General features: G+C 27.7%; 1 protein-coding gene across 7 annotated transcripts in view; it reads right to left on the bottom strand.

Annotated features, from left to right (window-relative positions):
• Positions 1-1,157: 1,157 nt before the first annotated feature.
• Positions 1,158-25,024, bottom strand: part of LOC122502102 (NAD(+) hydrolase sarm1) — a 72,774-nt gene continuing 48,907 nt past the window's right edge. For 6 of the 7 annotated variants that reach the window (XR_006301607.1, XR_006301606.1, XR_006301609.1 and 3 more), the window contains 9 exons: positions 24,325-24,554; positions 23,900-24,143; positions 22,208-22,375; positions 15,608-15,709; positions 11,999-13,999; positions 11,700-11,866; positions 1,759-2,016; positions 1,625-1,663; positions 1,193-1,294 (listed from right to left, as the gene is read on the bottom strand). Coding sequence is in view for 1 of the 7 variants with exons in the window: in XM_043612004.1 (XP_043467939.1) it covers positions 1,791-2,016; positions 11,700-11,866; positions 11,999-13,999; positions 15,608-15,709; positions 22,208-22,375; positions 23,900-24,143; positions 24,325-24,554 (3,138 nt within the window). In the remaining 6 variants the exon portion in view is untranslated. Of the gene's footprint in view, positions 1,295-1,624; positions 1,664-1,758; positions 2,017-11,699; positions 11,867-11,998; positions 14,000-15,607; positions 15,710-22,207; positions 22,376-23,899; positions 24,144-24,324; positions 24,555-25,024 lie in introns of all 7 variants that reach the window. The other variant, XM_043612004.1, reaches the window with a different exon arrangement.

Below are 25,024 nucleotides of genomic sequence, written 5' to 3'. Positions count from 1 at the left end.
AATTTATAATTTCGATTTAAATTCGTCGTATTTTTAAAACAAAAATACTCGTTTCGATTGTGAACGTTGTCTAATTGTATAATTAAAGAGAGAGAAAAAATTAAATAACGAGTTCTTTATCACGATTGAATTTTCAAGGTTTTACGGTTCCTTGAAAATTATTGGTATATATATATATAAATTTTTTTTTCAGTCATTTTTCTTAATAAAAGACCGCACCTTATTTACGCACTTGTCCATAAAATTTCTCTTTCGTTTTGGATCTGATCCAGTTGACAGAGATAATAGAGAACCTTGGCTCTTAATCACAGGTTTGTACTCGGGCGTATAATTATTTTCATCGGAATCTAATCCCGCGCCACAGCTTTTGGCTTTTGATAAAGTTGATTTTTCATTTCCCAACATTGACAATTTTTCCACTTCTTCTTTTTCTTCTTTTACTCTTTCGGGAATATTGATTTTTTTCGATTCCTCATCAATTAATTGATTTTCTAATTTTTCTATGTTTCCAATTTCTAATTCTTTTGGAAGTATTTTCGTCTCTTCGGAAATCAATTTTGATTGTTCTGCTTTTTTTCCTTCGACTTGAAGATTTTTCGATTCTTCAATTTCTGTTAATTTGGAAATTTTGTTGACTTCATGAAACATTTTCGTTTGTTCCACTTTTTCCGACTCCAAGGGAATTTTTGTCAAGCATTCTGTAAATTGATCAAGATTTTCGATGTTGAGAAATTCGTTTTTAATTTCACCTTCGTCATCAATTTTCGTCGAATTGGATAAATTATTGTCGTCTTCAATTGTCGATATTGTGTGATCATTATTGACTGGAAATTTTTTCGTGACACTGGAATTTCTTCTATTTCTGGGAAAGGGAAAAGGATTTTCATTCGAATCGATTAAATTACTCGATTGGTTGTTTGCCTTTTCTAAAAATTCATTTAGACTTTGAGAACGATTTTTAATGTGAGATTGACTTTTGACTATGGAATTTTCGAGAATTGTTGAATTGTCATTTTTGAGATCTGCAATAATGCCATCTTCGTCGATTAAACCGTCTAAACTTCTTGATCTTGGTCTTGGAAGTGGAAGAGGATTTGTCATCACAGTTAAAACAGCTTTCTTCTCTATTGGATCTAAAATTTCGAGGGAACGAGAGCGAGCCGACGGAGACGAGGGATGACGTGGTGGACGACGAGGCATTGGATTTCCTCCCGGATGTGTATGAACGAATTTCACTCGAGCGGACGGAGGAAGACTCAATAATCGACCGGACGGACTGGACGACTTTCGAAGCCTGAAATCAAACATTTTTCGGTAACTAATTTTTACTTTTCTTCTTAAATAAATATTTTACTCAATCAATAATAAATATAACATTAATATTATTTCTAAATCAAGTTTACAGAGAAATCAATATTTTCTACATGGAATCGAAATACACTTCTTTTTCTTTTTACATAGTACGAAATTTAATATCATGCAGATAGAATTAAATTTTTTGCATAAATGAGTATTTTTCAGGAATTGTTGAAATTAAAATACAATTAACAAACGTGCTATACAAAAAAGAAATAAAACAGAGAAAACAACACCAAAGTATCGATTTCAATTTCTTTGAACTAACCTAATTCTCATTTGCAAATTGCATTTTTCTTAATCCCGGCTGCGGAAAAGAAATAATGTTAATAAAAAATTATTTCTAAATTCTAAAAAAAAAAATTATATCGTTTTCATTAAATTATTAAATTTTGCACGTACCTAACTGGTATAGCTGTGGGCGGGCCATCTAGTCAATCTTTCCCACAGATCGAATCTTTGCCGCTGATTGAATCCTTCCCGCTAACCGAATCTTTGTCACTTCCTTTACTTTCATTGCTGTGCATTCTTTGATAACTCGGTGGTTGTCTCATATTTGTACTGCCTGGTGTTCCGGGTGTTGGCAAATCCTTGGAACCAATGCTTCTGGGAAGACCTCCTGAACAATCTGATCGTACTGGAATTTCACCTCGCATAAATCTGAAATTTTAATTATTATTATTACTAGCCAAACTATCCGCGCGCAAGCGCGCGGGAATGTTGTATGGGGCTGCTTATTTTAAACAATTTAAAAAATTTTAAAGAAATAATTATTATAACCTAACAAAGAGATTTAACTAACTAAAATTCAAATAATTTCACTCAATGGTCTCAATTTAAATAGAATTTACATTACTAGACTTAAACTATGGCTAGAACAATTACAATTAGTATCTGAGTCATCTTTTGCATTGCTTATTTTATAAAGCCATTTTAAATAAAATACTTTTTAAAGAAATAATAATTATTACACACTGAAAAAAGTTTTACTTGAAATAGCGATAAGTTTCTCTAGAATAACGAAAGTATTAATTGAAGCACTGAAAAATTTCGCTACTAAAGTGAAATCTGTAGTTCATCCAGCTAAATATTTTTTGCCGTGCATAACGAAAAAAGAATTAAATTAACATCAGATTTTCTACATTCAAAAAAAACGAATTCAAATAGAAATTAATCATTTTACAACTTAACCAAATTCACCCCAGAAATCACTGAATTCGATAAATTTATAGAAGAAAGTCAGACAAAAGCAGAATTCCTACAGAATCTGGAAATCATGGAAATGGTATGGAATTTTTAAAAGGCTTCTGGAAATCAGGGAAATCATGGAAAAAGCCTGGAATTTTTAAAAGTTTCTACTTTTTTCAGTTTTCCATTTTTTCTCTTGAATAAAAATTCAAATAATAATAAAGCTAAATGGCATAAAAGAGAAGAAAAAATGTTGAATTTTAAGAAATTCGGATTTTTGAATTTTTTCGAATTTTTGATAATTTTAGATTTTTTACCAAAGAGTCGAGACTATTGAATAAGTAAAGTATTTTCCAAAAGCACAAAAATAATGAAGCTAAATCCCATAAAAGAGAAGAAAAAATGTTGAATTTTAAGAAATTCGGATTTTTGAATTTTTGATAATTTTCGATAATTTTTGATTTTTTACCAAAGAGTCGAGACAATTTAATAAGTAAATTATTTTCCAAAAGCACAAAAATAATGAAGCTAAATCCCATAAAAGAGAAGAAAAAATGTTGAATTTTAAGAAATTCGGATTTTTGAATTTTTGATAATTTTCGATAATTTTTGATTTTTTACCAAAGAGTCGAGACAATTTAATAAGTAAATTATTTTCCAAAAGCACAAAAATAATAAAGCTAAATCCCATAAAGGAGAAGAAAAAATGTTGAATTTTAAGAAAATCGGATTTTTGAATTTTTTCGAATTTTTGATAATTTTAGATTTTTTACCAAAGAGTCGAGACAATTTAATAAGTAAAGTATTTTCCAAAAGCACAAAAATAATGAAGCTTAATCCCATAAAAGAGAAGAAAAAATGTTGAATTTTAAGAAAATCGGATTTTTGAATTTTTTCGAATTTTTGATAATTTTAGATTTTTTACCAAAGAGTCGAGACTATTGAATAAGTAAAGTATTTTCCAAAAGCACAAAAATAATGAAGCTAAATCCCATAAAAGAGAGGAAAAAATGTTGAATTTTAAGAAAATCGGATTTTTGAATTTTTTCGAATTTTTGATAATTTTAGATTTTTTACCAAAGAGTCGAGACAATTTAATAAGTAAAGTATTTTCCAAAAGCACAAAAATAATAAAGCTAAATCCCATAAAGGAGAAGAAAAAATGTTGAATTTTAAGAAAATCGGATTTTTGAATTTTTTCGAATTTTTGATAATTTTAGATTTTTTACCAAAGAGTCGAGACAATTTAATAAGTAAAGTATTTTCCAAAAGCACAAAAATAATATAGCTAAATCCCATAAAAGAGAGGAAAAAATGTTGAATTTTAAGAAAACCGGATTTTTGAATTTTTTCGAATTTTTGATAATTTTAGATTTTTTACCAAAGAGTCGAGACTATTGAATAAGTAAAGTATTTTCCAAAAGCACAAAAATAATGAAGCTAAATCCTATAAAAGAGAGGAAAAAATGTTGAATTTTAAGAAATTCGGATTTTTGAATTTTTTCGAATTTTTGATAATTTTAGATTTTTTACCAAAGAGTCGAGACAATTTAATAAGTAAAGTATTTTCCAAAAGCACAAAAATAATGAAGCTTAATCCCATAAAAGAGAAGAAAAAATGTTGAATTTTAAGAAAATCGGATTTTTGAATTTTTTCGAATTTTTGATAATTTTAGATTTTTTACCAAAGAGTCGAGACTATTGAATAAGTAAAGTATTTTCCAAAAGCACAAAAATAATGAAGCTAAATCCCATAAAAGAGAGGAAAAAATGTTGAATTTTAAGAAATTCGGATTTTTGAATTTTTTCGAATTTTTGATAATTTTAGATTTTTTACCAAAGAGTCGAGACAATTTAATAAGTAAAGTATTTTCCAAAAGCACAAAAATAATAAAGCTAAATCCCATAAAAGAGAGAAAAAAATGTTGAATTTTAAGAAAATCGGATTTTTGAATTTTTTCGAATTTTTGATAATTTTAGATTTTTTACCAAAGAGTCGAGACAATTTAATAAGTAAAGTATTTTCCAAAAGCACAAAAATAATAAAGCTAAATCCCATAAAAAAGAGGAAAAAATGTTGAATTTTAAGAAATTCGGATTTTTGAATTTTTGATAATTTTCGATAATTTTTGATTTTTTACCAAAGAGTCGAGACAATTTAATAAGTAAAGTATTTTCCAAAAGCACAAAAATAATGAAGCTTAATCCCATAAAAGAGAAGAAAAAATGTTGAATTTTAAGAAAATCGGATTTTTGAATTTTTTCGAATTTTTGATAATTTTAGATTTTTTACCAAAGAGTCGAGACTATTGAATAAGTAAAGTACTTTCCAAAAGCACAAAAATAATGAAGCTAAATCCCATAAAAGAGAGGAAAAAATGTTGAATTTTAAGAAATTCGGATTTTTGAATTTTTTCGAATTTTTGATAATTTTAGATTTTTTACCAAAGAGTCGAGACAATTTAATAAGTAAAGTATTTTCCAAAAGCACAAAAATAATAAAGCTAAATCCCATAAAAGAGAGGAAAAAATGTTGAATTTTAAGAAAACCGGATTTTTGAATTTTTTCGAATTTTGATAATTTTAGATTTTTTACCAAAGAGTCGAGACTATTGAATAAGTAAAGTATTTTCCAAAAGCACAAAAATAATGAAGCTAAATCCCATAAAAGAGAGGAAAAAATGTTGAATTTTAAGAAAACCGGATTTTTGAATTTTTTCGAATTTTTGATAATTTTAGATTTTTTACCAAAGAGTCGAGACAATTTAATAAGTAAAGTATTTTCCAAAAGCACAAAAATAATGAAGCTTAAATCCCATAAAAGAGAAGAAAAAATGTTGAATTTTAAGAAAATCGGATTTTTGAATTTTTTCGAATTTTTGATAATTTTAGATTTTTTACCAAAGAGTCGAGACAATTTAATAAGTAAAGTATTTTCCAAAAGCACAAAAATAATAAAGCTAAATCCCATAAAAGAGAGGAAAAAATGTTGAATTTTAAGAAAACCGGATTTTTGAATTTTTTCGAATTTTTGATAATTTTAGATTTTTTACCAAAGAGTCGAGACTATTGAATAAGTAAAGTATTTTCCAAAAGCACAAAAATAATGAAGCTAAATCCTATAAAAGAGAGGAAAAAATGTTGAATTTTAAGAAATTCGGATTTTTGAATTTTTTCGAATTTTTGATAATTTTAGTTTTTTTACCAAAGAGTCGAGACAATTTAATAAGTAAAGTATTTTCCAAAAGCACAAAAATAATGAAGCTTAATCCCATAAAAGAGAAGAAAAAATGTTGAATTTTAAGAAAATCGGATTTTTGAATTTTTTCGAATTTTTGATAATTTTAGATTTTTTACCAAAGAGTCGAGACTATTGAATAAGTAAAGTATTTTCCAAAAGCACAAAAATAATGAAGCTAAATCCCATAAAAGAGAGGAAAAAATGTTGAATTTTAAGAAATTCGGATTTTTGAATTTTTTCGAATTTTTGATAATTTTAGATTTTTTACCAAAGAGTCGAGACAATTTAATAAGTAAAGTATTTTCCAAAAGCACAAAAATAATGAAGCTTAATCCCATAAAAGAGAAGAAAAAATGTTGAATTTTAAGAAAACCGGATTTTTGAATTTTTTCGAATTTTTGATAATTTTAGATTTTTTACCAAAGAGTCGAGACTATTGAATAAGTAAAGTATTTTCCAAAAGCACAAAAATAATGAAGCTAAATCCCATAAAAGAGAGGAAAAAATGTTGAATTTTAAGAAATTCGGATTTTTGAATTTTTTCGAATTTTTGATAATTTTAGATTTTTTACCAAAGAGTCGAGACAATTTAATAAGTAAAGTATTTTCCAAAAGCACAAAAATAATAAAGCTAAATCCCATAAAAGAGAAGAAAAAATGTTGAATTTTAAGAAAATCGGATTTTTGAATTTTTTCGAATTTTTGATAATTTTAGATTTTTTACCAAAGAGTCGAGACAATTTAATAAGTAAAGTATTTTCCAAAAGCACAAAAATAATAAAGCTAAATCCCATAAAAGAGAGGAAAAAATGTTGAATTTTAAGAAACCGGATTTTTGAATTTTTTCGAATTTTTGATAATTTTAGATTTTTTACCAAAGAGTCGAGACTATTGAATAAGTAAAGTATTTTCCAAAAGCACAAAAATAATGAAGCTAAATCCTATAAAAGAGAGGAAAAAATGTTGAATTTTAAGAAATTCGGATTTTTGAATTTTTTCGAATTTTTGATAATTTTAGTTTTTTTACCAAAGAGTCGAGACAATTTAATAAGTAAAGTATTTTCCAAAAGCACAAAAATAATAAAGCTAAATCCCATAAAAGAGAGGAAAAAATGTTGAATTTTAAGAAAACCGGATTTTTGAATTTTTTCGAATTTTTGATAATTTTAGATTTTTTACCAAAGAGTCGAGACTATTGAATAAGTAAAGTATTTTCCAAAAGCACAAAAATAATGAAGCTAAATCCCATAAAAGAGAGGAAAAAATGTTGAATTTTAAGAAAACCGGATTTTTGAATTTTTTCGAATTTTTGATAATTTTAGATTTTTTACCAAAGAGTCGAGACAATTTAATAAGTAAAGTATTTTCCAAAAGCACAAAAATAATAAAGCTAAATCCCATAAAAGAGAGGAAAAAATGTTGAATTTTAAGAAAACCGGATTTTTGAATTTTTTCGAATTTTTGATAATTTTAGATTTTTTACCAAAGAGTCGAGACAATTTAATAAGTAAAGTATTTTCCAAAAGCACAAAAATAATGAAGCTTAATCCCATAAAAGAGAAGAAAAAATGTTGAATTTTAAGAAAACCGGATTTTTGAATTTTTTCGAATTTTTGATAATTTTAGATTTTTTACCAAAGAGTCGAGACTATTGAATAAGTAAAGTATTTTCCAAAAGCACAAAAATAATGAAGCTAAATCCCATAAAAGAGAGGAAAAAATGTTGAATTTTAAGAAATTCGGATTTTTGAATTTTTTCGAATTTTTGATAATTTTAGATTTTTTACCAAAGAGTCGAGACAATTTAATAAGTAAAGTATTTTCCAAAAGCACAAAAATAATAAAGCTAAATCCCATAAAAGAGAAGAAAAAATGTTGAATTTTAAGAAAACCGGATTTTTGAATTTTTTCGAATTTTTGATAATTTTAGATTTTTTACCAAAGAGTCGAGACAATTTAATAAGTAAAGTATTTTCCAAAAGCACAAAAATAATAAAGCTAAATCCCATAAAAGAGAGGAAAAAATGTTGAATTTTAAGAAAACCGGATTTTTGAATTTTTTCGAATTTTTGATAATTTTAGATTTTTTACCAAAGAGTCGAGACTATTGAATAAGTAAAGTATTTTCCAAAAGCACAAAAATAATGAAGCTAAATCCTATAAAAGAGAGGAAAAAATGTTGAATTTTAAGAAATTCGGATTTTTGAATTTTTTCGAATTTTTGATAATTTTAGTTTTTTTACCAAAGAGTCGAGACAATTTAATAAGTAAAGTATTTTCCAAAAGCACAAAAATAATAAAGCTAAATCCCATAAAAGAGAGGAAAAAATGTTGAATTTTAAGAAAACCGGATTTTTGAATTTTTTCGAATTTTTGATAATTTTAGATTTTTTACCAAAGAGTCGAGACTATTGAATAAGTAAAGTATTTTCCAAAAGCACAAAAATAATGAAGCTAAATCCCATAAAAGAGAGGAAAAAATGTTGAATTTTAAGAAAACCGGATTTTTGAATTTTTTCGAATTTTTGATAATTTTAGATTTTTTACCAAAGAGTCGAGACAATTTAATAAGTAAAGTATTTTCCAAAAGCACAAAAATAATAAAGCTAAATCCCATAAAAGAGAGGAAAAAATGTTGAATTTTAAGAAAACCGGATTTTTGAATTTTTTCGAATTTTTGATAATTTTAGATTTTTTACCAAAGAGTCGAGACTATTGAATAAGTAAAGTATTTTCCAAAAGCACAAAAATAATGAAGCTAAATCCCATAAAAGAGAGGAAAAAATGTTGAATTTTAAGAAAACCGGATTTTTGAATTTTTTCGAATTTTTGATAATTTTAGATTTTTTACCAAAGAGTCGAGACAATTTAATAAGTAAAGTATTTTCCAAAAGCACAAAAATAATGAAGCTTAAATCCCATAAAAGAGAAGAAAAAATGTTGAATTTTAAGAAAATCGGATTTTTGAATTTTTTCGAATTTTTGATAATTTTAGATTTTTTACCAAAGAGTCGAGACTATTGAATAAGTAAAGTATTTTCCAAAAGCACAAAAATAATGAAGCGAAATCCCATAAAAGAGAGGAAAAAATGTTGAATTTTAAGAAAATCGGATTTTTGAATTTTTTCGAATTTTTGATAATTTTAGATTTTTTACCAAAGAGTCGAGACAATTTAATAAGTAAAGTATTTTCCAAAAGCACAAAAATAATAAAGCTAAATCCCATAAAAGAGAGGAAAAAATGTTGAATTTTAAGAAAACCGGATTTTTGAATTTTTTCGAATTTTTGATAATTTTAGATTTTTTACCAAAGAGTCGAGACTATTGAATAAGTAAAGTATTTTCCAAAAGCACAAAAATAATAAAGCTAAATCCCATAAAAGAGAAGAAAAAATGTTGAATTTTAAGAAAACCGGATTTTTGAATTTTTTCGAATTTTTGATAATTTTAGATTTTTTACCAAAGAGTCGAGACTATTGAATAAGTAAAGTATTTTCCAAAAGCACAAAAATAATGAAGCTAAATCCTATAAAAGAGAGGAAAAAATGTTGAATTTTAAGAAATTCGGATTTTTGAATTTTTGATAATTTTCGATAATTTTTGATTTTTTACCAAAGAGTCGAGACAATTTAATAAGTAAAGTATTTTCCAAAAGCACAAAAATAATAAAGCTAAATCCCATAAAAGAGAAGAAAAAATGTTGAATTTTAAGAAAATCGGATTTTTGAATTTTTTCGAATTTTTGATAATTTTAGATTTTTTACCAAAGAGTCGAGACAATTTAATAAGTAAAGTATTTTCCAAAAGCACAAAAATAATAAAGCTAAATCCCATAAAAGAGAGGAAAAAATGTTGAATTTTAAGAAAACCGGATTTTTGAATTTTTTCGAATTTTCGATAATTTTTGATTTTTTACCAAAGAGTCGAGACTATTGAATAAGTAAAGTATTTTCCAAAAGCACAAAAATAATGAAGCTAAATCCCATAAAAGAGAGGAAAAAATGTTGAATTTTAAGAAATTCGGATTTTTGAATTTTTGATAATTTTCGATAATTTTCGATTTTTTACCAAAGAGTCGAGACAATTTAATAAGTAAAGTATTTTCCACATTAAAAAGTTTGACATTAAAAAATATAAAAAATGCCAATACTTAACCCACAAAATTTAATTTTCAAAACAAACAAATGAATGCAGATAATTTCCTAACGGAAAGGAAACTTACGATTATTATAATGTATTCACTAGCAAACGATAAAATTTCTCGAAAGAATACAATTATTTTTAAAAATATTAATTAAATTCGATTATTTTCAAGAATTTTAATATAAATTCAATTATTTTCAACAATTTTGGTGAAATTCTTTTAAAAAAATTATTATTTTCAAAATTTTTAATAAAATTCCTTCAAAAAATTCAATTATTTTCAAAAATTCATATAAAATTCTTCGAAACAATTCAATTATTTTTATGAATTGTAAAATCCTTCACAAGAATTTAATTTGTTTCATAAATAATAAAATTCTTCGTAACAATTCAATTATTTTTATTAATTGTAAAATTCTTGTCAAGAATTCAATTATTTTTGGAAATAATAACATTCTTCTGAGGAATACAAATTATTTTCGATTCAATTTTAATAAAATTTCTTAGAAAAAAATCCAATTATATTCAAGATAATTTTAATAAAATTTCTATAACAGGTACAATTATTTTTAAAAATTGCAATAAAATTTTTCTAAACAATTCTATTATTCTCAAAAGTTTGAAAAAAAATTCTTTGTAAATTTCAATTATTATCAAAATTTTCAAATAAAATTACTTTAAAAAATTACATCATTTTTACGTAATTTAATGTCATTCTACAAAAAAAATTGAATTATTTACAATTAATAATAAACACGATTATTTTAAAAACTTAAAAGAAATTCTTCTTAAAATTCAATTATTTTTAAAATTTTCACTAAAAATTATTAAAAGAAACTTCATTATTTTTAAGAATATTAAAATAAATTCTTAAAAACAATTCAATTATTTTAAAGAATTATAATAAAAATCTTTTCAAGAATTAAATTCTTTTCAATACAAATTTAATTACATTTTCTCGAAAAATTTAATTATTTGAAAAAATGTTGATAAAATACTTTAAATAAATTCAATTATATTCTAATTTTTTTATAAATACTTTACAAGAATTCAATGATTTTCAGCGCATCGCCAATTTAATTATTTCTGAAAATAATTGAATTCTTGAATAGAATTTTATTATACATAAAACTTTTTTAAATAATTGAATCTCTGCGAAAAAATTTATTATTTCTGCAAATAATTGAATAATAGCAAAATTTAAAAAAATAAGTGATGTTTTAAAAATTTTATTAAAATTTATTAAAATTGTATTTAAAATAATTGAATTCATGGGAAAAAACCTATTTATTGATGTAATTAAATTCTTACGAAAATTTTTTTTATTCGTGAAAATAATTATTGAATTCTTACTAAAAATTGGATTAAAATTGTTTTGAAAATAATTGAATTCCTGCTAAGAATTTTACTATTTATAAAAATAATTAAATTTTTTACGAAGATTTGTATTATTTATAAATTTACTTTTTGCGAAGAATTTTATTATATTGAAAATAATTGAATTTTTCATAAAATTGAATTACTTTCAAAATTATTTTTATAAAAACTCCACAATTTTTAAGAATATTGAAATAAATTCTTAAAAGCAATTTAATTATTTTAAAGAATTTTTAATAAAAACTTGTCAAGCATTAAATTATTTTCAATAGAATTATAATTACATTTTCTCGAAAGAATTCAATTATATTGAAAATAGTGTTGATAAAATTCTTGAAATGAATTCAATTAGTTTTTTTTGGCTTTTTTTTAGAAGTGATTATTGAATTCGTACCTCTCTAATTTGTCTACGCACGCATCCTGATAATCGTGAATCCAACGAACACCGTTAAAATGGCAAACTGCTCTCATGTCTTCGGGCAATTCCTCTGGTTCTGGCCACGCGAAATTATCTATTATCGGAATGATGTTGCATTGTGATTGCAGAGCGGCCACAATTTCCTAGCGAAGAAAATAAAAATTAAAAATAAAATCCACATATTTTACAAGGTGATAGGAATATATTAATTTAAAGAATTTTTTAGGCCAATTTCCATTTTACGACAATAGGAGTATAGTTAAAAAAATTCTTACCCTGTGAACCCAGTCCTTGCACTCGGTATCCTGAATACACCGTTCAAGAGCCTTTGGCGTTAGAACGAGGAGAAAATGTTTCGCCTGTCGAATACTTTGAAGTAGATTATTATCGAATTTCCCAGCCTCGAGTCTCTCGACATCAATGAAGACGGAAAATCCCCTCAGTTGCAGATGAACTTTAAGAAGACTTGCCAATTGCGATCCATTCGATCTTCGATAACTGACAAAGACATCCAACGATTTATCCGGCGATTCACTCTCATAAGAATTAAATTGATTGTGCTGCATATTCTTGATCGAGTCCAATATCCGTAACCTATGAATACTATTCGAAATCCCACACTCAGTGATAAGTTGATCCTCATTGAGGTTCTTTATCGAATCCTTGTCAACGCCCGCGTTCAGCATACTGTACGTGTAGATTGAAAACTCCTGTCCAATCGACTGGAGGAAACTGCTGAGATTCCCCGTGTCCCGACTACTGTAGTCGGCCATTTTTTTCAAATTTTGCAATTCACGCGTGAATCGTCGCCGCCTGATGCCGTTCGTCAAACCAATGTCTTCCTTTAAATTGTCCTCTGTCAATTGCAGCAAAAGATCGCCGTCAACTCGACTGTCGACGAAATTCGACGCCAATTCTTCGAAACCAATTTGCTTCACCCACTCCATCACATCCTTCGTCGACCACAATGGAACTTGTTGACTTAATTTATGTGGAACTTCCTCGCCAATTAGCCGGAGAGCTTGTGCCGCGTATTTCGAGGCGATCGCATTCGGCGAGCTGGCGACTTTCTTCAGCGGTTCAATTGCGCCGATCGCGCGGAATATTTCCGTTTTCGCCTGCTGCTTCTTGATGCCAGCCTCCATGCAAAAATGAAAAGCCGCTAGATTCCTCGCCTCCTCGCGTTTCGAGCTGAGAACAGGCACGAGTCGTTGAAGCCAATTTTTACTCTGACCGTGAGCGTGGGCGAGATTCGATTTTGCGAATTCGTACGGATTGTGCGAAGTGACGAACGGCTCGACGAGATCAAGTGTGCCGGAGGACAAAACCGCTGCTTCGATTTCATTGTTCGCCACTAGGACCGCAATGGCAAGACACGCGTAATATTTAATATTGTCGTCATTGTGAAACGCTAGGGGAAACAACCACATTGGGACTTTTCTTTTTATCATCGCCTCTTGATTTTCCGCACCGCCATAAAGTGACAAATTCGCCAAGGCGCCGGCACAATGTCTCAGTGTTTCCACGTCATTCTTTCGACATTCGAAGAGCACAGCGTCGAGACCGCCGAGCCTCACCACATCACTGCACGTTCCCTCGCTGTGCTTAAAAAGATGCTCCAAAATTCCAGTTCCAACTCGCGAATGATCCACCGAATTCGCATTCTTCGTGCAAACACACGCAACATTCACCACCTTCTCCAGACCATTTTGCACCACGTGAGCACGATTCTCGGTCGTGAGACACTGCTCGAGCAATTGAGCGGAAGAAAATTGTAGATCCTCGTCACTAGCAATGCAGTTCGTCATCAGAATATCCAAACCACCCTTGTTGCGAAGTGCATTACACAGAGAGTAGCCCAACTCGTGACCGTGAGTCGGCACCGCCCAGGCCTTGCGGATTATTTCATTGACACGATTCAGTAGCAGCGGCGCCTTACCACTGGCACTCACTTCGTCGGTTTTCAATCGTTGGACAAATGTCTCGAGGAATCCGGAATATTTCTTTATTGCCAAATCGACATCCTGGGGATTGGAATTGGTGCAAAGTAGATCGAGATCGTCGAGTGGTAATGATAAAAGTTCGTCGTCATTATATCGCATGCCGTTCATTAATTGATTCACTGCACTCGCCGCACTGATCATTGACGATTTGGATGTGACGTTTTTCGAATTGTACGATATACTCGATTGCGATGTGGCGGCGACAACTTTTTCGTGATTAAATACTCCAGAGGATGTTACTGTCTGACGTTGTTGCTGAGCAGCCATTGCTTTCTGTAAAAAGGAAATCATTTTCAATTAATTTTCCACTCGAAAAATCACTAGAATCAGTGAAAATAAAAATTCAGGATTGCCACGCTTTTGCTCATTTCATAATTCTTTGACTTTTCCAGGTTAAATAAATAAATTTAAATAAATAAAAAAACGGAATTATTTTGCAATTATTCAATTATTTGCAAAAATAATAAACTTTTTTGCAGTGATTCAATTTTTTATAAAGTTTTAATTAAAAAATGTAATTAAAATTGTATTGAAAATAGTTTCATTCTTGGAAAGATTTTTATTAAAATTCTTTAAAATAATTGAAATATTTTGAAGAATTTATTTCAATATTCTTGAAAATGATGAATTTCGTAAAAGTAATGTAATTTTTTAAAGTAATTTTAATTGAAAATTTTGAAAATAATTGAAATTTATAAAGAATTTATTAAAATTATCTTGAATATAATTAAATTTTTTCCTAGAAAATTTAATTAAAATTGGATTGAAAATAATTTAATTTCTGAGAAGATTTATATTATTTACAAAAATAATTGAATTATTATTAAGAATTTTACAATTAACAAAAATAATATTAATTTGTTACGAAGAATTTTTATCAGAATTGTAGAAAATTAAAATTTTTGAAAATAATTGAATTTCGGAAAAAATTTTAATATTTATAAAGATAATTTGAATTATGACGAGAATTTTTGTAAATTTTTGAATATTTTTTGAATTTCTGCGATGAATTATATTACTTATGAAAATAATTGAATTCTTGAGACGAATTTTATTAAAATTTCTTTTTAAATAATTCAATTCTTTTGTGAAATTTTATTGAAATAGTAGACAATGAAAATAATTGAATTTTGACAAATTTTTGAAATTCTATTATTCTATTAAAAATAATTAAAAATCTGAAATGATTTTTATTATTCATGAAAATAATTGAATTACAAAAAAGTATTTTATTATTTCTGAAAATTGAATAATAATTTGTGAAAATAATCAAATTTTTGCGTAGAATTGTATTGAAATTTTTTTTTAATAATTGAATTCTTTTGGGAAATTTTATTAAAGTAACAAATATTAAAAATCATTGAATTGAGGAAAATTTTTGAAAATAACTGAATTTTTGCAAAGAATTTTATTAAAATTATTGAAAATAATCGAATTTCTGCAATCATTTATGTAACTACTTCAAGATTTTTATTTCTTTTAGTGGTTTTAACTAAAATTCTTTCTGTAAATTAATTATTTTTAATAATCAATTAAATATATATATTACAAAATTTAACTTTTCAGAAGAATTTGAATTATTAAAATTTTTTGCAAAAATCTAAGTTCTTTTTAATTAAATTTATTCAAAATTGAAATTTTCTAAAATTGTAAATTGAAACCTTTTGAAATCGAACTACTTATGAAAATTTTAAACGCATCTCTTTTAAAATTGAAATTTTTAATAGTAAAATTAGATTTCAAGAATAAACACAATAATTTTAGAAAATAATAATTTTATCTTCGATAAAAATTTCCTTCCTTTTTCAAGGTTTATAAAATTCCCTGACATTTCCAGGTTTTTCAGGTTGTATGGCAAAATTGCAAAAGCAGAAATTCTACCTTTTCCGAACTGAAAGAATCGCTCTGCAATTTCATCGTGGATGCTGCCATATTGTTGCTCTCCTGATGCGAAAGATCGCCGGCTTTCAAACTCCTCTGCTCCTGTAATAAAGAATAAAATTCTTTCATTAAATCCAATCTAAACACTAGACACTTAAAATATATATCAACTATTAACATATAGAATCTGTTGATACATAATTTGGACAATTAATTTCGCCAATTTTGACAATACATTGAATTCGTAAAAAAAAGGAAAACTATATTCAAAGTCACACACATAGTTCAATGTTCTAAAAATTCCGTTTCTGGACCTCGACATTTTAGATCCGAGATAAAAGCGCACAAAAGAAATACGTGGAAAAATCTTGTTCGAAGACTCATCTGTTTAATCACTGTAGACACTTGGTGTGCTATTGGCAATTAAAGGGGAATTAGTGGCATATATTGAAGGTCTAATTATGGCTTGCGTGTAAACGACACTAATTGACGTTGAGACAATTCACAATGAACTGAAAATCCACTCTGTGTGCGTGTTGTTCACTTCTTGTTTGTCTGCAGAGATTGTTTAGCAAAAAATGAACAATTAAAAACTTCGTGGAAGATATATATTCACCAGCCCTTTTTTCTTTTATTTCTCATTCTCAGAATTTTGTCTCGCGAATTATATGAATAAAAAACGTACATTGTTGTGAAAAGTCGACAATTGAAGTGGTGGATGCAAAGAAATTTGAACGTGAAATTTCATCACCGATATTGATAGTTTGAGAGGAGTGAAAATAATCTGTGTGAATGCTTTTACAAATATTACGCGTTTCCCTATAGTCCGACAAAGAATTCTGACGTATTTTTCTAATTTTAATTTCGATGCTGTCGCCTCTTCCATTTTCCCAATCATTTGATTTCGAGAATTATCTATTGTTTTTTCCCCTCATTTCATGTTTATTAATATTGCAGAGACCCCGGCACTCTTTTATCAACTTCTGCGATTGTAAAAGTAGTAAAAAATATTTGTAATTCTGTTTGTTTATGTATTTCAATGTATTTTAATATTTCTTTGCATCCACCATTTCAATTGTCGACTTTTTCTCTCTACATTACCGACAATCGTGTAACAATTACCGACTGCCGATAATGATTCGACAATTACCTCCAGAATCACTCACTATGAAGGGAGGACGCTTCGATCGCTAGTCGCGCTGATCTTCTTGTCATGGCAAAGTGTCGGATGTGTCGGATAATTTAATTAATTTACATTCTAAATTTTTAATTGTAGTGTTTAATCCGTGAATTTTTATTTTACGTCCAGTTAATTAAAGTTAAATGCAAAAATAATGAAAATTGCTTCGGGGAATAGTTCATATCCAAAATGGTTTCATTGGGTGAGTACATCTTTGTTCGTCATTTGTTCCTCACAGGTAATGATTATTGTATTTCAAATAATTACTATAAATAAGATTCGAATTTGCGACTTTTCGACTGTAAATCAGTTATAATTTGGTTTTATGTAAATATTGTTTGATGTTTACACTATTGAGAGAACTTTAGTTCGCAATATTTACCAGAAATCAGAGGGAAGTTTGTGTTGTGATTCTTGGAAGTGAAAAGAAAATCATGAGACAAACGAGAAATTAACTAAGTAATTTTCAGCAAAAATATTATTAGCTATAACATAAATTTAATTCGAATAAATTTGAAAAACACGCTTAATAATTTATTTACCAACTAAACATAATTTTGCAGATCAATACAAAACTCTGAATAATTAAATCTGTTTGTTCTTTGTAAGAAGAATCGAACATACAGTCAAAACAAAAGTTAGTTCAATGTCATTATTTCGTACTTTCAAAGCAAAAAATATTAAATTTGTTTTACTTAATTTTCTCCAATTTAAGTAAACAAAAGTTGCATTTGAATAAAAATTACCGTTCTTTGTCGCAATAAGAAATATTTCTTAAATTTTAGGTTATGTTATCTAGATTTTTTCTTATTGACAGAAAATTGTAATTTTTATTCAAATGCAACTTTTTTTTAAAACGTTTAAAACATTAAAAACTAAATTCTTCACTTCCACTGAATGTAATTTAGAATGTAATTTTTCTTTTTCCTATAAAAAATACAAAATTATGTCTTTTGTTCCGATTCGTTGTCGGATTTTTCAGAACATCACAGTAAAAAGAAAATCTTATTTTAAGGCACGAAAGCTGCCTTAAATTAAGATGCAACATTTTCAAGACAGTCAATGTTGAATTTACGCACGTTTTTCGTATCCTTTAACATTATAGCAGACAGTGTTGAATTTAAGGCAGCTCTTAAATTAAGATTTACTTTTTACTGTGATAAAGAAATGATTTTATTTTTAGAGCAAACGTTAAATTAATCGTAAACAAATCGAAATCACCGAATAACGTTTATTAAAAAACCTAACCCCAATAAAAAAAAACTTTACTAATTCAAAATATTTTAATCAAAATTTGTTAATTTAGGGGAATATTTTTTCGAAAATACATAAATAATATTGTATTTTATCTTGACAGGTTGTATTGCTAAAATTTTTGTCATTGAATATCAGTCAAAAAACACTAATATTTTTTTCCATCAATTGCCAAGTTTTGAAAAGTATTTCTTAGAATATGTGCCAAAGGATAAGTAAACACTACAAACTTTCCAATGAGCAATATTTATTTAAATCATCTAGCAATTTAAATAAAGTGGTTTTAAAAATTTCAATTTTAGATTTTTAAGAAATTGTCATCCTTTTGTTCTTATTTTGACTAGTTTTCCCGATTTTTAAAACTTATTAATAATATTAAATTTATTAACAAATAGAAATAAAAATTAAAAAAAAAAAATATTAACAATATTAATTATTATTTGTCTTAAAAATATTCAGATTTAAAAAAATGTATTTTAGTTCCTCTATTGATTGTTTCAAATTATTCTGAATATTCACGAATTTTACTATTCTTTGGATTTTATTTCTGAAATTTTCATTCTCTATTGTGCGTATAGTAATCGTTGCAATACACAATTACAAATATTACTTACAGTATTTTTTTCTCGAAATATTCCCTCATGAACAGGCCACGGGGCACTCATAATATTATAATTACCTCTAAAACTAATTATTGATTTTAGGAAAAATTTCTTTTTTTCATATTTTTCAAATTGCTGAAAATTTATCTTGAGTGAAAATTATAACACTGAGTGAAAATCATATAAATAGTACTTAATTTAAAAGAAATCGATCGAATTATTTTATACTTGACTAATTTGAATAAATTATTAATTGCAATTAAATTTTTGTGTAAAATTAATGGAATGTTTTGTAAAATTGAAATTGCGATTTAAAAGTCGCGTGGTCAGTTAATTTTGAAAGCACGACTTGAACTAATCTCAGTTCAACTTCCGTCCACTTTGTTAAGCCCCACTAGTTGAGAAGACGTTTAATTTTGTCATGTTTGCTATAGAGTGCAATATTCCATTTGCAACTCTGACATAATATAAAACATATTCAAATAATTCTTTTTTTTCAATTCTTTCTTTTTTTTCTTTTTTTCCTTTCTGCACTAATTTTTAAAATGAGGCCTAAAAATATATGCTGAGCATAAAGAACAATCAATTTAAAATCAATTTAATTGGCTTATTTCGGATTACTTCAAACGATGTTATCTGCGTCATCCATCTACTTTCATAAAAGGGTAACATTAACTTCAAAAAATAATAACATTTAATTTTATCGCCTTTAATTTCAACTAAGCTTTTTGTAATAAATTAAGAATAATTTAAAGAATACGAAAAAATAAAAAAAACCGCGAATTTCGATTCTTAATGGAATAAAATAAACATCGATAGGCTGTGAGTGCGAGAGTAAAGCAATTTGCGCACTTATAACAAGTACTCGTGACCTTGACACCCTTCAAGTGCTGATCATTATCAGTGAAGAAAAATAACACATAATGCGCAGTTTTAGCATATAATAAATCGACGATTACATAATTTTTTTAAATGCTTCTGATGAAGATGTAAGACGTCCATTTAGCATTTTAAGAAAAAAACATATTAGAAATTTTGCTTTTGAAGGAAAGTAAAAGCAATAGTGCAAGAGAAATGCATAGAGACGAAGGCGAGCCACAATGAAAGCTTGTTTGTGACATAGAATATCATGGAAAATTATGATAATACCATGGGTACAACTGGTACTAAAGCCTTGGTGATTTTGTCCTCAACTTGTCTACGATTCGAAAACTTGTCAACGGATGAAGGAAAATTTCGATTTCTCAGAATTGGCAACACACCCCTTATGATTCTCGAGAGTTGAGGGCCCATGGCACACTACAAAATGAGCTGCTCTCTTGGAAAACAGAACTAGCCCCTATATAGTGTTTGCTTATCGACCCAGGTCACTGGGTGGTTGCCATATCACACACTATACACATCTTTATGTCTATAGTGACTCATTTTTGTTAATATACATGATTTTGAGACAACTCTTCTTGTCTTCTTTCAATTATATTGATTCTTGTCTTTAATTTTTTGCTTGACTGCATTTTTTCCATGAGGGACTTTTGGGAGTCGTTCACAAATTACGTCACGTTATTTTGGACTGCTTTTTAATCTATCTCACATTTTTTACTAAAAAATAAATTTTTTACGCATTTCGTCATACACAGAATTTTTCATACAGAGGAAGCTATTAATATCCCTTAGCTATTAATAGGATAGCTTCAAAATTTGCTACTAAAAAACAAGGCGATTTAGAATTAATAAAAAGACTTGTACACTCTTGTACAATGTTTATTTAAAATATATGCGCATTTCTATTCAAAAATAGATTTGCGGTTTTGAATTAAACACGACTTTCGACTATTGAAGTGATGTATCGTAACAAAGTATAAAGAAATACCCCATCTTATGAAATGACAAATCGTAATTAACATTTTAAAGCGCATGCTTTGAAATTCGTAAGAAGGTTTCGCTTCTTTGATGAATAATTAATAATTATTGGTGAATAATTCGATCTTTGTTAATAATTATGTTACTGAATTATATACTTGACACTCATATAAAGTTAAAATCATTCAGAAAAATGATTTTGTATTAATAAGTTGTAGTGTCCACAAAGAATATAAATGAAAATTATCACAGTTTTATTACTTTAAATACTCGACTCTTCAAGGGTAATGCAAAAACCTTCTTTGTTTACTTATTTTTAAAGCTTAACGTCCTTTCTGCCCTAGTAAGATATTTTACATATATTAGCGCGATTTTTTCAATTATTCGTAAGAATTTGCTGACCCCCTCTCCCCTAAAAATCTTACGTAATTTATGTAATTATATATGTAATTATTTTTTTGAAGCATTAAATTATCAGCGAGTAGCCATATGCATAAAGTTTAAGGGTCATTCTCTCAAAAACGACAGTGTTTTTGTTCAAAAATAGTAAAATAAGTTTAAATTATCAAAAATTTCTGACAAACCGTACAAAGATAGTTTAACAATTTTTAGTCAAATCACAAAAGAAAGATTCAAATACATTGAAAAATAACTGAAATATTGAATGGAATCTGATGTTAACATTCCACTCGGTTATTTTTTTTAATATTTCTTTGATTGAAAATTAAGACTAGCAGAATTTTTATTAATTAAGTTTTAAAACAATACTGAGAACGCGTGATTTGCCTTTTTCAGAAAATCACCCTTAAAGATTTTTTTAAAATTTTTATTAAAATGAAATAAATAGAGGCTTTTTTTAAAAATTACCTCTGAATTTCAAGAATTCTATTAATTTCCCCTCTGATTAAAATTAAAAACAACACGAATAGCCGAAAATCACGCAATGTTTGACGAAAATTGAATAAAAGCAAAGAAAAATAAAATAATTGAGACATTAATATCATAATGATATTAAGTAGTAGGCAATATATATAATTTAATTATCTAAAAGTTGATTATTACTTTCGGAAATAGATAATTATACTAATTAGAAAATAACACGAATAATTACAATATTAAAAATATTACACAAATTATAAAAATACAAATATTACACTAATGGGGCCATCCATAAACTACGTTACCAATTTAGGGGGAGGAGGGGTCCAAAAATCTGCAAAATTGCATTTAACGCAGTGGTAACGAGGGGGAGAGGGAGTCTAATTAGTCTGAGTAATTGGTTACGTAGTTTATGGACGGCCCCTAATTATAAAATCACAAATAATTACACTAATTATAAAATTATAAAAATTATCTACTTTTTCACATTTTAGAGAATCAAATCTACATAATTAGACTGACGCTATAAGAATTTTAAGTCCCAAGGCAATTGTCAAGTGCGTTTACTGATTTTAAATAAAAATCGTGGGTTGAAGGTCTCCCCATTCACAAAATCGTCAAATCATTGTCAATGTCATACATATCATTATAAATTCTAGTAGAAGCTAACATTTCACAAAAAATTGATAATTTACGAAAGATGTAGAAAAAAATGGTAAAAAATCAAATATTCATAAAATTAAGTTTTTATAACTTTTTATAACTTTTAATCAACGCGGTGGAATTTTGATTAAATTTTCTATTTTTGAAAAAATTATTACTTACTCTAGCAGCAGCGACGCTTTTTTCAGCTGAAACCCCATCAATTTCGACACGTGCCCTCGCTGCGCTTGCTGCACTTTGTTCTTTATATGATACATCGCCAGCTTGAACTGCTCTCATTTCAGCTGTGTTTGCAATTGCTTTTTCCGCACTAAAACCATCCGTGACGACCTGAAAATAACAAGAAACGTTATCAACACTTCCACTTTACCAATCAAATAAAAGATTTCTATCTTTTCTTATTTGTACACTTGTATCTACATATATATCTTAAATTCTTTAAGCTTATTTATAACCGATATGTATTATGTCAAGTTAATACCTCAGATTTTAATATTTGCTTAATGAGCTATGCTTTTGTTCTTTTAGAGAAAAGTATCTAAAATTTCTAATTTCGCTGAATCCCTGAAGTTAGTGTCGACGTTGAGCGTCAAAAAGAATATTAAATTAGTGCTATTTATTTCATCTCTAAAAATCTCCTAATAATAGTTTTCGAAGCTAATTTTCTATTATTATTGTTATTATTATTTGAAGTCAAATTTTCTGTCAGAATTTGAATTTATAAATGGACTGAATAAATTAAAATTTTTATGTAATAATGGAAGTAAAAGCGCCTGTAAGCTGTGATTCTTGCGACAATATTCGAATCGTGAATCTTCACTTCTTTGTGTTAGAAGTTCAAGTCCTTGACCTAGAGGAAATAACTTCCCATTCAAAGGCTACGCCTCTCAGTCAGAAATCTCTGTGTAATACTCTACAAACTAAAATTAATTAACTCGCTTTTCAACTACAATTTCATTAGAAAAAAAATTTTGAGAATTTGAAAATAAAATATGCATTTTAAATTGAATGCAATTTTTCATCCGCATTTAAAAATTAATTAATAGAAATGTTTCATAAATTTGAATTCTAATTGAAAGAAAGTTTTCATTAGAAGTAGAAAGAAAAAAGAAATCGAAAGTAGAAAGAAATCATGCAATGATAGTAGACAATTGGAACTATGGTTACAATGGATTAATTTTGACTTTAGACTTACTTTTTTGAAAGATGATACCCTCATATTTTAATTGACTAGCTAGCGAATGTCAAAAGAAAGTTTCTATACCTTACTCGATAAATTTTAAAATTTATGAATGGAGGTGCAACTTGGCTGTTTGCCACTAAAAGTCGACAACTAAACAGTTCATCATAGAAAAAAGTTTGTCCATCGACATTAGTTTTTTGTCAATTTAGGCAAACTGATTTGTTTAGAGAACTTATCTTTCAAGATTAGGTAACGCATATCAGTTAGAATAATCGTAAACGAGGAATTTTAACGGATTATTAACTATTTGAAAATAACGACGGATTTACCATCGTTATACCATAAATCCGTCGTTAAATTTTCGAAATGTTCGCCTTAAACGATTCCTTTTGTTGTCTTAGAAAATAGAGTAGATAATCAGAATAGATAAATTAGTTTGAAAAATAAGATCCTCATTTGTCAAATTCTTTAACAGAAAATTAAAAAATTTAAGACAATAAAGATTAGAGAAGCTACATTTCCTAATGCACCCAAGACTCTTGTTAGAATTCGACCATGGTAGTAGTGAACATGTGCCACGAAAGTGTCAGTTGATTACGATCAATGATCATCTGTGAATTATTCGAAACCACGTCTTTCGAGTAGGAAGATTCAAACTTAAAATAATGTACCTTTGTTTTCGAAGCACTGGTCATTTTTTTCTGCTCAAATTTCATAGTCTCTTGGCCAGATGGCAAACTGGGCATACTAGTGATATTTAACGGCGGACTTATACTGTGAAGATTGTTTAGAGAGGTTAGTTGTGACGGTGATCCTGTAATGGAAACAGTTCCAGTAACAGGTGGTGGAGTGTCAGGATCTGGAAAAGTTACCAAAGGCTCTGTGAGGTCTCCTTCCTCGGTCCCACTTCCGTCCCTGGAAACAAGAGATCAAATGTAACAAAAATGGTTTTTATAATGACCTGTCAATTAGGATAAGTAATTCTCAATATAACTACTTAATATTTTTAATATTAAGTATATGTTCATTAAGTCTATGTTCATTCTAGAATTATTCAATTGTCTAATCTTAATATTAATTGGAATGTTAGACTTACCGATCGACAAGATTTTCCATGCTATTCCGTAGCCTGTGAGAGAAATTTGTCGAGATATTTCTCATTTCGGCCATGCCCTGTTGAATTTCCTGAAGATTTTTTTTCACGCAACTTGTTTTCATTTCACTTGATGACGAGGTGAGAATCCTCTGCGAGGATTTGGCCACCCTACTCGTACTACTCGTGGTGGTAGTGCTCGAACTGCTGCTCTGGCTCTGATTTGTCAGCATCTGTTGGACCAAATATATTTTCAGTCTCACTCTCTATTTAAAATTCTCTAAAAGATGAGTCAGAATAATATAAGTCAGATAGTCTCAACTAGCTCATAAGTGACGTAGCACTCTTTACAAACTCTCCGTCTTTCACGGAATATCATAAAATACAAGAAATTTTTGATCAACTGCCAGTGTTTTAATATTCAATTCACGCGACAAAATCGTAATCAAATTATTTACTTTCATTACTCTAGAAAATATATCATAACTAAAAATTCTTTACCCTTTGGGCCATCCAGAATTTTATCTATTTTTTAAATTACTGCATTAAATATTCAAAAAAATAAAAATGTTTACATCATACTAAATGAATCTATTAAGACAAAAAGGAATATAGAAACAATTTCTCATTTATATTTAGGGTTTAGAATTGATTGAGAAAATTGGTGGGCGTCAAAGAAAAGACAAAATAAATAAAATAAATA

Source organism: Leptopilina heterotoma, unplaced genomic scaffold, assembly GCF_015476425.1.
Source record: "Leptopilina heterotoma isolate Lh14 unplaced genomic scaffold, ASM1547642v1 Lhet_220, whole genome shotgun sequence".
Lineage (NCBI taxonomy): Eukaryota > Metazoa > Arthropoda > Insecta > Hymenoptera > Figitidae > Leptopilina > Leptopilina heterotoma.
Note: the sequence above shows the minus strand (reverse complement) of the source record. Positions and strands in the feature narration are given on the sequence as shown.